General features: G+C 43.4%; 1 protein-coding gene across 2 annotated transcripts in view; it reads right to left on the bottom strand.

The window, feature by feature from the left end:
- Nucleotides 1–4956: 4956 nt before the first annotated feature.
- MRPL42 (mitochondrial ribosomal protein L42) overlaps nucleotides 4957–12660 on the bottom strand; it is a 39920-nt gene continuing 32216 nt past the window's right edge. For both annotated transcript variants that reach the window (XM_056117262.1, XM_056117272.1), the window contains exon 6: nucleotides 4957–5123. In XM_056117262.1, coding sequence (XP_055973237.1) covers nucleotides 5078–5123 — 46 coding nt within the window. In that variant the 3' untranslated portion in view covers nucleotides 4957–5077. The remainder of the gene's footprint in view (nucleotides 5124–12660) is intronic.

Genomic DNA, 12660 nt, shown 5'->3' with positions numbered 1-12660 from the left:
AATCTTCACTAGATCACCGAGCTTTAGTTCCATTGGTAAGCTTCTCATACCAAGACTTTCTCAAAAAAGCATTATGTTGGCTTCCATTCTGGGAGGAGTTAGGCTGGGTAACTACTCTCAGAAAGCTTGCATCCTGTTGTAATCCTACATGAATCCCAAAACAGCACTTGCTGGCGGGGTAACTGTTCATTTTCCTAGTTACAGTTATGTTGGTCAGCAATGAAACAGAACAAGGCATCAACCTTGAGCAAGACCAGCACTTTAACCACTGTACTACCTGCCTGACTCAATGTTTAGCTCTCCCTCATCCCCAGCCTACCCTTAACTGATTAATATGTATGGAAAAGGGATTAAATTGACAAGATTAGCTATTACTGTGCATACCAACGAGGGACCATTTAAGCAAAACAAGTTTATAAATAAAAGTTTTGCATTTCCTTTGAACTAACCAATTTCTGAGTAAACCACATCAAGTTTATTGAGCTCTGTCTCACAGAGATATGACAATAAAAACCCCAAACTCAATCGATTAAGTTTGTTTTACTTTGGGGCCACAGCTGGCAGTGCTCAGGGCTTATTCCTGGCTCTGCACTTGGGGATCACTCCTGGGGAGCTTGGGGATCATATGCAGTGCTGAGGAATGAACCTGGGTTGGCTGTGTGCAAGGAAAGCATCCTGTCCACTGTATTATCGCCCCAGCCCTTTGGTTAAGCTTTGTGATGTCTTAATGTGGCAAAGTAATAGTGTATCTGCTTCTTCTGCAATACCAGAGTTGACTCCTTACCCCAAACCTCAGTGGCTTCATGGAAGTGAGAATATGCCAGTTCTGAGACTATAGCCCAAGACTTGACCACTTGCCGCCCTAACTCCATGTAAACAAGTCAGGCCTGGATTGCTGGATAATGAGAAACTCAGAGCGCCTCTCATCACCCCCACTGAAAGTAAATCATGGGACAATGTGGTAAGCTGTTTTCCATTAAAATGAACATGTCCTGCTCTATGAAATGACAGGACGAGCCACAAACAGGGAGAAAATATTTGAAAAGGAAATATTGACATCCGACATATCCAAAGAACTCTTAAAACTTAACAATCAAAATAGACAACCTGATCTAAATTTACTGTCTAAAATGGGGTCAGAGAAAGTAACAAGGTAAGGTGCTTGTCTTGAATGCAGTTGATCTGGGTTCAATGATCAGCATCCCATATGGTCCCCTGAACTCCACTGGGAGTGATCCCTGAGACATAGCTAGGAAAAGTTCTGAGCAGAAACAGGTATGGCTTCCAATTAACATACCACCCAACAAATCACAAAAACAAAGTCAGTATTTGGGGCGAGAAATGTTTTGAGTTGAACCCTATGTGAGAGTGCCCTCTAGTGGTTACACTAAAGATATTTTTTTTATCAATGAACAAAGTGAGCTTTTCTTTTTTCTTTTCTTTTCTTTTCTAATGTAGGAGTACTGCTATTTATTCAGCCACTAATTAGCTGACTGAATTGGGCATGAACTCCACCTTACCTTTTTTTCCAATTTTTTATAATTTTATTTATTCAATCACCGTGAGAGCTGTTACAAAGCTTTCGGGTTTAAGTCTTGATCGTACAATGAAACACCCATACCTTCACCAGTGCCCATTCTCCACCCCCCAAAACCTCAGTATCCCCCCATCCCACACCCTCCCCCTACCTGTGGGGCAGATGATTTCCACATTACTCTCTCTCTCTCTCTCTCTCTCCTTTGATTACATTCAATATTTTGACACCAGATCCACCATTATTATTTGGGATTTTACCCCAGCACTCATATCTGCTGAAAAGGCAACAGTAGACAATTTGTTTTCTATTGCTGCTTATGAATAACACATGATGTCACGTGGCTGCAGCAGTGGCCATGCGATTTTGAAATTCCAAAATTTTTACAATTAAATCTGGAGGGATTTCTGCCAAAACCTGCTGGGTTCCGAGATTTGTTTGAGTCTCTTGGATCCTGGCCATTAAGCAGCTTGATCAGGAGCCAGAAAGGCCTTTCATGGGCAGCGATCTGGAGTCTCGTTGGGACGGGGAAGAAAGGGCCGGCTCCACCCCCATCCCATGAGGCCCTGCATGTCTCATCACTGCGGGCCCAAACCTGACTGTCCAGTGGCCTCTGGAGGATGGCGGCCACCGGGCCTCCAGGGGGAACAGGCCAAGGCACAAAACCTATTCCCAGCACCGGTAACCTACTGCAGGAACCGGACGCAGTTCTGCCAAAAGCCACTGGGTTTCGAGATTTGTTTCTGAGTCTCTGGGATCATGGCCATTAAGCAGTCGGATCAGGAACCAGAGAGGCCATGCCTCCAATTATATAGCTGAGCCGAAGTTGGTTTGTGGGTCTCTCCCACAACCTAACTTTTGGCCATTTACTTTCTTGGTAAACTGCCCCAAAGTTTTGGGGTCTGGCCAAAGGCACAGCAGCAATTTTGGGGTATCTGGAAGTCTGAAGGCGCCATCAAGCTGCTGATGCACTCGTCTCACAGGTACAGATTGACCTGTTGGCAGCACCATACCTCTGAAGTGAGCTTTTCTTGAAGCAATACTTATTTATATTTATTTAGCACCATCCCACCTTACATATTTTTTTAATTTACGCAAAAAACTTCAAGTGAACCTTTTATAGAACATTAGTGTTGGTGGGTAGCAGGTTACTATTCCGAAATGGAAACAACATAGGGAAAACGACAGTGGTGATGAGCTATGTGAGCCTGAAAATAAAAGATTTTTTCAAAGACGTCATCGACATGGCTGGTAAATACTTCTTACTTTTACTTTGAACTTTCAAAAAATTAGTAATATATTAATGACAAAGTAAACCACTTAAAATATTTCCTTTAGGTAACCGGGGTGAACTTTTTTTTTTCTTCCCCTGCTCACTATTCCTAACATATTACTAAGCATCTGAACCTTCAATGGGAGGGCTTCTGTTGCAAGATCTGAATTAAATAAAATTTTGAATGTAAAAGCACTTTCACATCAGTTTTTAAAATATTACAGGGGGAAGGGGCTGGAGCGATAGTACAGTGGGTAGCCTTGTATGAGGCTGACCTAGTTTCAATCCCCAGGACCCCATATGGTCTCCCAAGCTCTACTAGGAGTCATTTCAGAGTACAGCTGGGTGTGGCCCCCCCAAACAAAAACAAGAACAAATCTCATGGTCAGGGGAGATAATACAGGGGTTGGACAAAATCCTGCATGCACCCGACCTAGATTTGATTCCCAACACCACATGGCCACCCATGCATGACCACGTGTGTCCTGAGAGACCCCAAGCCCTGTCAGAATGGCCCTGGTGGTTCCCCAGCAGCACGGCATCCCCAAACCTCAAAACCACTAACACAGAACTTCTCGGAGACTCACTGAGAATGGGCCGTGGGCCCCCTAGACACCCCTTGGGAGGCGAAGAAAATCAAAACAAAATAAAAATAGTAACTATGTAGTTGTTGTCTGATTTTATATCACAAATATTTCACAAATCTAAATAAAGCACCTTTCCACCTGCTTAAGCTTCCCCCACCTTCTAAATAGAAACCTTATGCTAAACAGCAGCGATCTACATCACACATAAGCCAATCAACATCAGAATAATCTATTAGCATACTCATAACACTAGTTTGGCGCTGATGCTTCAATCAGAGTTGCATGTGCCCCGAATTCAGGAAAATGTTTCAGACAAGGGGAGCTGCAGAACAAATTATGTGATATTATGCGATTTCTTCTTTGGGATAATCTATTGTTGGATGAAAGGAAATAACTCCTATGTACCTGCGATGGACATGCTTTTGAGCTTGACAGTTTGGATCTTCCTCCACCACTTGGTAGGGCAGAGAAGAATCAAGTCACTCAGCCTTATCTGCAAAATGGGATCATACTATTCTCAAAGAATCATTATCAAATTTTAAAGACAACGTATGTATATGGCCTCCTAGTAAAACTTGATTAGATGTAATAATTGTTATATTCAAATATAACAATTTCCTAGAAACCAAAAAAAGAAATATTACAGAAGCTAGGAATCTAACTGGGGGATAAACTTCATGAGTTCCTTTCAAAAAGGCAACTAAAGGGGCTGGAGTGATAGTGCAGCGGGTAGGGCGTTTGCCTTGCACACGGCCGACCCGGGTTCGATCCCATATGGTCCCCTGAGCACAGCCAAGAGTAAATGCTGAGTGCATAATCCAGGAATAACCCCTGGGCATCACCAAGTGTGACCCAAAAAGCAAAGAAAAAAAAAGAAAGAAAAGAGAAAAGGCAACTAAAGAATCTCTGAGAGACAGACAGAGAGAGAGAGAGAGGGAGACAGAGAGAGAGAGGAGAAAGAGACAGAGAGAAGAAGAAAGTGTCTGCCATAGAGGCAAGCTGGGGGTGGAGGGGAGGGGAGGTGGAAACTGGAGACATTAGTGGCAGGAAATGGGCACTGGTAAAAGGACAGTATGACTGGAACATTGTATGACTGAAACTCAATCATGAACAACTTTGAAACTGTATCTCACAGTGATCCAATTAAAATTTAAAAAGAAAAAAGAATTTTAGAATTAAAAAAAGGAACATTTTTATCAACCGTATTCCTGGTTATTAAATTACTACTAGAAATATTTGGATAATGTTAACACAATCATATTTGACTCACAAAAATCAAACTTTAGGGGGCTGGAGCGATAGCACAGCGGGGAGGGTGTTTGCCTTGCACTCGGCCAACCCGGGTTCGATTCCCAGCATCCCATATGGTCCCCTGAACACTGCCAGGAGTAATTCCTGAGTGCAAAGCCAGGAGTAACCCCTGTGCATCGCTGGATGTGATTCAAAAAGAAAAAATAAATAAATAAAACTTTAATACTGCCCTCACGTGGAAAATAAGATGACAAAGCTTTCTCTAAATAAGAATGTCAAATTCAGAATGACTTTCTATAAAGAAATACGCATTCTTATATGAAGACACTTTATTACTTTTTTACTATATAACATAATAGTGAATATACCAGACTATATTTTCTCAAATGGCAAACGAGACAGAGAATAACATTTCTCTCTGATTCTTCAATTTCATCTGTCTTTTGGAGGATCCAGTTTCTTGCGACGTCTACGATACCTTGAAAGGAAGAAAACGTCTAGATGAGTTTGCTTTTTTTTAATTTAGGAAATATTTTATCACACAAAATTTACACTTGTTGTATATGGTGAATTAGCATATCATAACAATCCATTTATATCAACAATCCATTAATTTTTCTTTAAGATTTTGTTTGAAAAACAAAGATTGGGCTGGAGAGCTAGTACAGGGCATAAGTGCTTGCCTTGTATGCCGCCATGCCCAGTTCAATCTCTGATACTATACAGTTCCCCAAGCAGCACCAGGAGTGACCCCTGAGCACAGAGCTGGGAGTAAGCTCTGAGCAACACCTGGTGTGGCCCAAAATCAAACAAAGAAAATAAAGATTTATTTCCCAATGCATTCTCAATAATACTGCTTTATGTGGAACATGTAATAATAATGTTGGTAATTTGTGTCCTGTCCAAGTACTAACCAGCCCAACCCTGCTTAGTTTCCAAGATGAGACGAGATCAGGCGCGTTCAGGGTGGTATGGCCATGATATGGTGGTATGGTCATTGGCCATACCACCAAAAAGGTACTAGAACAATTCTGACTGTGATTTAAAAAGTTTCTTATAACAAAACAGCTTGATCAGTTCCTTTCCTTAAAAAACAACCTCAAAAACAACCTCAAACTTTCTACACATTACATACATTCTATAACTTTCATTCATTTAAAAACCATCTTCACTTTAACAGGATTCCTTTCCTTTTTCCCACTGATATCTCCACCCATTATCTTTCTGACTTAAGACATACATCTATATTCCTTATAGTCATCCCACAAGTTTAAATTCTTATTTTACTGAACCTAGTACAACATGATTTCCCAAGTTTGGACACTAGTTACCAATCATCTCATTTAATATGACAAAACTACTCTGCAGGTCATTTCAAAAGCATTACATCAAAAGCATTCTATAGATATTCAAAAAGGCTGTAAAGATGCTCACAACTATAGTCCTCACAACATATATTCACTAGGCAAAAGTTTCACTTCACATTAGAAATTAACCAGGAGACATCTTAGAATTCTGATTAGTATTAATCCCATCCAAGTAGCCTGGTTAGTACTTGGATGGGAGACCGCCTGGGAATACTGGGTGCTGTAGGCCTAAGGGCTGGAGCGATAGCATAGCAGGTAGAGTGTTTGCCTTGCACGAGGCCGACCCAGCTTCGATTCCTCCGTCCCTCTCAGAGAGCCCAGCAAGCTACTGAGAATATCCCACCTGCACGGCAGAGCTTGGCAAGCTCCCCAAAAACAGTGACAAGTCTCACAATGGAGACGTTACTGGTGCCTGCTTGAACAAATCAATGAACAATGGGAGGACAGTGCTACAGTGCTACAATTTGTGTCCTGAGATATAAAAAATAAAACTGGAAACATTAAAACATATTTTTTTTAAAAAAAAGCCATGGCCAAAGAGTAATTTCCATACCCTCAGCATTTTCCATGCCAAGGCTGGTGCTATGTGATCATTGCTCAGTGAATGTGGTTTAATTACATGAAGCATTTGTTGCACTATTCAACAATACCTAAAGCAGGTAGGGTGGCTGTATCTTTCTGAAAGAAACTTGAGCAGGACTACCTTTATTATTATTTTTTTAATTATCTTTTTTAGGACTGCCTTTCAGATACACAATCCAAGAAGATGGAAACCAAACTCAGAGAATCAGGATGAAGAGGTAAAATAGGAGTGAAGGCACTTGCTCTGCACCAGGCCAACCCCAGTTTGATCCCCAGCACCAACACTGTCCCCGTGGCATCTCCGGGAGTGACCTCTAAACCCAGAGGCAAGAGTAGCCTGGACTGCCAGGTGCGGCCCGGAACAAAAACAACCCACAAAAAAACAAAACTCAAACAGCTTTTCCAGGAATGGGTGGATTTTTTCTCATTCCTGCCCAGGTCAAGTTCTTTATTTTCATTTCTTTTACATGAGGTGTAAGTAGTTATAAAAACTAACCACAAAGCTGTAGTTAAAAATAGAATGACTGTTCAAACTGAAAAAAGAACTTTAGCACAGTTACTGCTTTTCACCTTAAAAAAGTTTTTCACAAGTCGATCTCATGTGCTGGGGGAAAAGGCAGGTGGGATGGAGAAGAGACCACTAAGCAAATGATGGTTGGAGGGATCACTTGGGATGGTGGGTGCATGCTGAAAGTAGGCTATAGACCAAACATGATGTCTGCTTAGTGCCTATGTTGCAAACCATAACACCCAAAAGGAGAGAGAAAGAGGGAATATGTCTGTCACAGAGGCGGGGGATGGGAAGAGGTGGGGGTGGCAGGAGGGACACTGGGAACATTGGTGGTGGAGAATGGGCACTGGTGGAGGGATGGGTACACTAACATTGCTTGATTAAAACGTAATAACAAAAATTTTAAGTCTGTAACTGTATCTCATGATGATTCATTAAAATAAAAAAATTTTTTTTGAAAATTTTTCAGATTGGATATGATTTCTACTCAATAAAAATGAATCTTAACCGCTAGTTTCTTTGGAGGCAACAGATATACTTCAGCATTTATATTAAGTTCCCTGATTTCTTTTTCCCCTAGCAGCCTGTATATGAATTGTTTCCCAGCAGCAGCACAATCAGCATAAAAGGGACCAACGTTACACCTAGTCAGAACAGAAATAATCAGAATAGTTGTGAGCAGGTCAACATTCCCAAGAGTTACTGCTGTCTTTTGTTAACTGCTAAGGCTTCCTACCTCTGTGTTGAAGACTGAGCACTCCTGAAAACCTACACTATAGCAGTCATTGCAAAACAGACAAAGCTTCTGCCCTCGTGGAGTGCCCAGGATGATTCATGCATTTTGGTGAGACAGCGAGCGGTTTCCCACCAGGAAGACAGAAGAACTCTCATCAAGGAACACATGCGGCCACAGTGAGGCAGGAGGGAGGAAACTAAGTCCTAGCCAGAAGAAAGGGAAATGCAAGGCTAGCACCATATGCAAAACACACTCTTGTCTGTCACCACACCTGAGCCTGCTAGAGTAGGTGACTGGGGACTAGGCTGGTGGATTCCAAAGATGAGATTATCTTAAATAATAAACTGTCCTTGATAGAAGTGTCGGTTTTCTATGACTGCTTTGCTGTTTCTAGCACTGAATCAATCAATTACACTGAATTTGTGTGTTTATATATATGCTGCTATATAGGGAACACATATAGTCACAATGAGGAGGGAAAAAAGCAGAAAACGGAGAGAAATTTAAGAAGAAAAGAAAGAAATATGGGTGTCAGGGCCATTTGCTCACTAAAGGTCCGCGTGCTGAGGATGCCGTAGTAAGAGAGGAAACCCCCGCCCTCGAAAGGCTGTTTCGCAGTGCAGGAGACATACACAGGATCTAAACGGGCTGGCGGGGGGAAGGTTTCAGGGAGTGAAAACCAAGACAAAGGCCAGCTAGCTCTGCTGATTTCAGCAGGAAGAGCAACCTGCAAAGAGCAAATATTGGTGTAATGAAAGGCCTGGCCAAGGAACACAGAGGCGTGTGGCTGGAAGAGAGTAAACAGGGACCACCAGGCTCGAGAGAGGGAAGACACTGGAGTCAGATCTCGTAGGTCGCTGCACACACGTTATGTCACCTAGTCTGAGTCAGATGGGAAGTCGTTGGAAGGTTCTCAACAACGACGACAAAATGAACAAGAACTTAATGAAAGTTTTAATAGTTTCTCTGGCTGTGTGCTAATTCCAGACTAAAGGAGAGCAAAGGCAGAATGGAGATCAGTTAGGTAGCAACTTCAGAAAACCAGGCTGGCAGCAGGGGGAAGGGGGATGAATGGTCGCGTGAGGTGACATGTTGGAAATACAGCTAACGGGATGCGCTAAGTCAAGTGCTGGCTGTGAGACCAGGGAAAAAGTCAGGAGTGGCACCAAGGTCTCCGGCATTAACTGCAATAAGGGGCACTGAGAAAAGCCATCAGAAGGTTGGAGACACAATGTTGGGGACACCAGACATGTCCATGAGGCAACGGGACAGGCAGGTGTGCAGCTTCAGCAGAGAGGTCTTCCCCAAGGCAGAGGCGGGAGCCAAGGGTACATAGTGCTTAGATGAAATCATTAGATGAAATTAGATGAAATCGTTATCTCGGTGCACGGAACAGAAAAGGCAGAAAATCTAAGGGGGGGCAAAGAGATAGTACAGGGGGTAGGGTGTTTGTCTTGCACGTGGCTGACCTGGGTTCAATCTCTGGCGCCACCTACGGTCTCCCCTGCACCCTGCCTGGAGTAAGTCCAGGATGCTGCTGGGTGTGGTCCAAAATCGCAACAAAAATGGACAAGAAACAAACAAACAAAAAAAATGAAATCTAAGTGATCCATGTGCACTATAAAACTTAAGAGACAGGAAGATGGAAAGGAATCAGCAATAGATAAACACCAAGGTATATGAACTCTAGGTACATTAAAAAATAATAAATCAGATTATTGATGGCTGAATTAGAATAACAACAAAACTCAAACATGATCATCAGGAACTCTAATCTTGCTAAAATGTGTTCTGCAAACACCATGACCTCTTGGCACCTGTACTGCATATCATAATGCACAAAAAGAAAAGGAGAGCTCTCTGGAAAGAAAGATGGCGGCCGCACGGGAGCCTTGTGGAAAGCAGGTTTGAGCCGGGCTTGGGGGAGCGGCGGGGACCTCATGGGAAGGGGGGCTTTGTGGGCCGTCCCCCACGCCCCACCGAGGTCGCCAGCTGCCCCCCACGAGCGGCTCTCCGGCACGGCCACGGCCCCCGGAGGCACAAGAACTTGGCACAGAGAACCAGCCGCTTGGAGCAGAAAAGCAAATGGACTTGTGTTAAAACGCACCACCAAGCCTGCCCGGAGGGGAAGGGGTGTTGACCGGCCCGCCCGCTCCTCTCTGGAAAGAAAGATGGCGGCCGCACGGGAGCCTTGTGGAAAGCAGGTTTGAGCCGGGCTTGGGGGAGCGGCGGGGACCTCATGGGAAGGGAGGCTTTGTGGGCCGTCCCCCACGCCCCACCGAGGTCTCCAGCTGCCCCCCATGAGCGGCTCTCCGGCACGGCCACGACTCCAGGGCACAGAAACCAATCTCTTAACTAGCTAACTTTTAATAGAAATTCTTCCAGGGTCAATAAGTAAAATAGCAGAAATTCAAAACCGCGCGGCCGCGATAGCCGCCGGACATCATTTTATTCTTAAACCAAGTTGTAGAAAGCAAATCATTTCACAACGCTGTTTCAGCATGTCTGATTGTGGGGGGTGGGTCGTAAACTCTAAACAATAATTGTGCATCTTCTATCGAAATAATCTATCTAGTCAAAGTATATAGAGTATTAACTAGAACTCATCTGCCTCACAAGAATTGGGAGGGGTGGGAGGTGGGGGTCTATTGGGGTTCGGGGCTAAAAATGAGTATTGGTAAAGGGAAATGTGTTTGGTATCTACATGACTGAGAACTAAACCCGAAAGCTCTGTAACTTTTCCCACAGTGATTCAATAAATAAATAAATTATTTAAAAAAAAAAAAAAGAAACTAAATTAGCACAAAAATTCTTTTTCCAGCATCAGCTGTCCTGCATGAAAGGAAACAAACTGTGTATGTGAAGGTGGAACTCTGCTTATCATGTTGGGTAAAGGTGGCGGGTAGAGTAGTTTTGGCTCCTGATGGAGATACTTTGCAGAAGTGACTACACTGGAAGCTGTCATGACAGAATAAATAGAAAGCAGACATTGCATGTGCAGGAGAAGCTGTCTGTTCCTGTGTAGACTGGAAGGAGGAAGATGGATATTTGTTGAAGCTGGGGTGGAGACTACTGCACCCAGCTGTCCCCCCAGGCCAGGCTTCTGACCTGAGCCAGGCCTGGTGGCTTTGCCAAGAACATACTTGGGTTATGGCTATACCCAGTCTATTTCCCATCCCTTTTTATTTAAACAGAATGAGAGGACAAGGGAGTGGCCACAGCCATCAGAGGGAGCAGAAAGCTGTCTGACAGATCGGCTGGCACACCTAGAACAGATGATCTGCAGTTACAAGGAGGAGGACGTAGCCTCGGAGCTCCATCTGTCTGCACTCCTGGACATGGTGGACATTTGAGCAAGCTGGACTTGAAGTGTGTGGGGGGGGGGGGGGCTCTCTCCAGAAGATTTTTGCTTTTACACAAAATAATGTTATTCTCAGATGCTTGATGCATGTTGTAAATGTGATATTGATCATGCAAATAAACCATATGAGTATCTGAAAAAAAAAAAAAAAGAAAAGGAGAGAATACGAAGGAAAGTACCTCCCTTAGAGGGAGGCTGGGGGTGTGGGGGTGGGGTGTTGAGGGATGGTGATAGGGAAACGGGGCATTGGTGGTGGGAAATGTACACTGGTGGAGAGATGGGTGCTAGATCATTGTACGACTGAAACCCAATTATGAACAGCCTTGTAATGATCTATCTCATGGATATTCAATTAAAAAAAATTTTAATAAAAAAAGTAATGTGGAGTTCATGCCCAATTCAATCAGTTCAATCAATGGCTGAATGAGTAGCAGTACTCCTACATTAAAAAAAATAATAAAATAAAATGACGTGTTCTGTGAAGAATTATAGTGGAAAGAATGCTCCACCTGGGGCCAGAGTAAAGGCAGAGTGGCTAGGGCGATTGTCTTGCACAAAGACAACCCAGGTTGGATCTCTTGGCATCCCACATGGTCCCCCAAGCTCCACCAGAAGTGATCCCTGAGCTCAAAGCCAAGAGTAAGCCCTGAGCATCCCTCATCAAAAGAATATTCCCTCCCTCCCTCCCTCCCTTTTTCTTTTGGGGGGGAGTGTTTGGGCTATACCTAAAGTAATCAGCACTTACTCCTGGTGCTCAGGATTCACTTCTGGAGGGGTTCAGGGGACCACATGTAGGTCAGTGACTAAACTGGGGTAAGGCATGTACAAGACAAATTCCTGAACCCCAGTACTATCTCTCTGGTCTCTACTTTCGATTTTTTTTTTAGGCCAATGAGGAAGACTGAAGAAAGGAAGAAGAGCTTGTACACAGATGCAAGCAACTACAGCATTGGCACAGACATCTCCCAACAGGAAAGGACAACACAGATCTCAACGCAACCAGAATCCTTCCTTAAGAACTATTTTCAGTGTGTGTGTGTGTGTGTGTGTGTGTGTGTGTGTGTGTCTATGTAGGGGGTGGGGGGAGGCAGGAAACCAATGCAAATAGCTGTAGGGAATATGAAGCCAAATTTGCATAAGAGGAACCTTTTAGAGAACAGGAACATGGTGGAAGCTGCATGACTTCAAGTAAATATAATGCAATAGCTTGCTTGCTTGAATTTGTTTCATCACCTGTAGTATCATCAAACAGGAAGCAGTAGAAACATCACAATTATACATAATGCTTTTTAAAATCAGCCTTTGCATAATGAATACAAAAGCAATCATTTGGCAATGGCAGAGGGGTGTTAACTAAAACATCTTGTGGTTCCCTCATTATTCTCTCCCACAGGAAGAAATCAAATCATTTGGGTTGGAGACACAGTACAGAAAGTAAGGTTCTTGCCTTGTATGTGG

This window comes from Sorex fumeus, unplaced genomic scaffold, assembly GCF_029834395.1.
Source record: "Sorex fumeus unplaced genomic scaffold, SorFum_2.1 ptg000003l, whole genome shotgun sequence".
Taxonomy (NCBI): Eukaryota; Metazoa; Chordata; class Mammalia; order Eulipotyphla; family Soricidae; genus Sorex; species Sorex fumeus.
The sequence above is the reverse complement of the archived record's forward strand: the minus strand, read 5'-3'. Positions and strand labels throughout refer to the sequence as shown.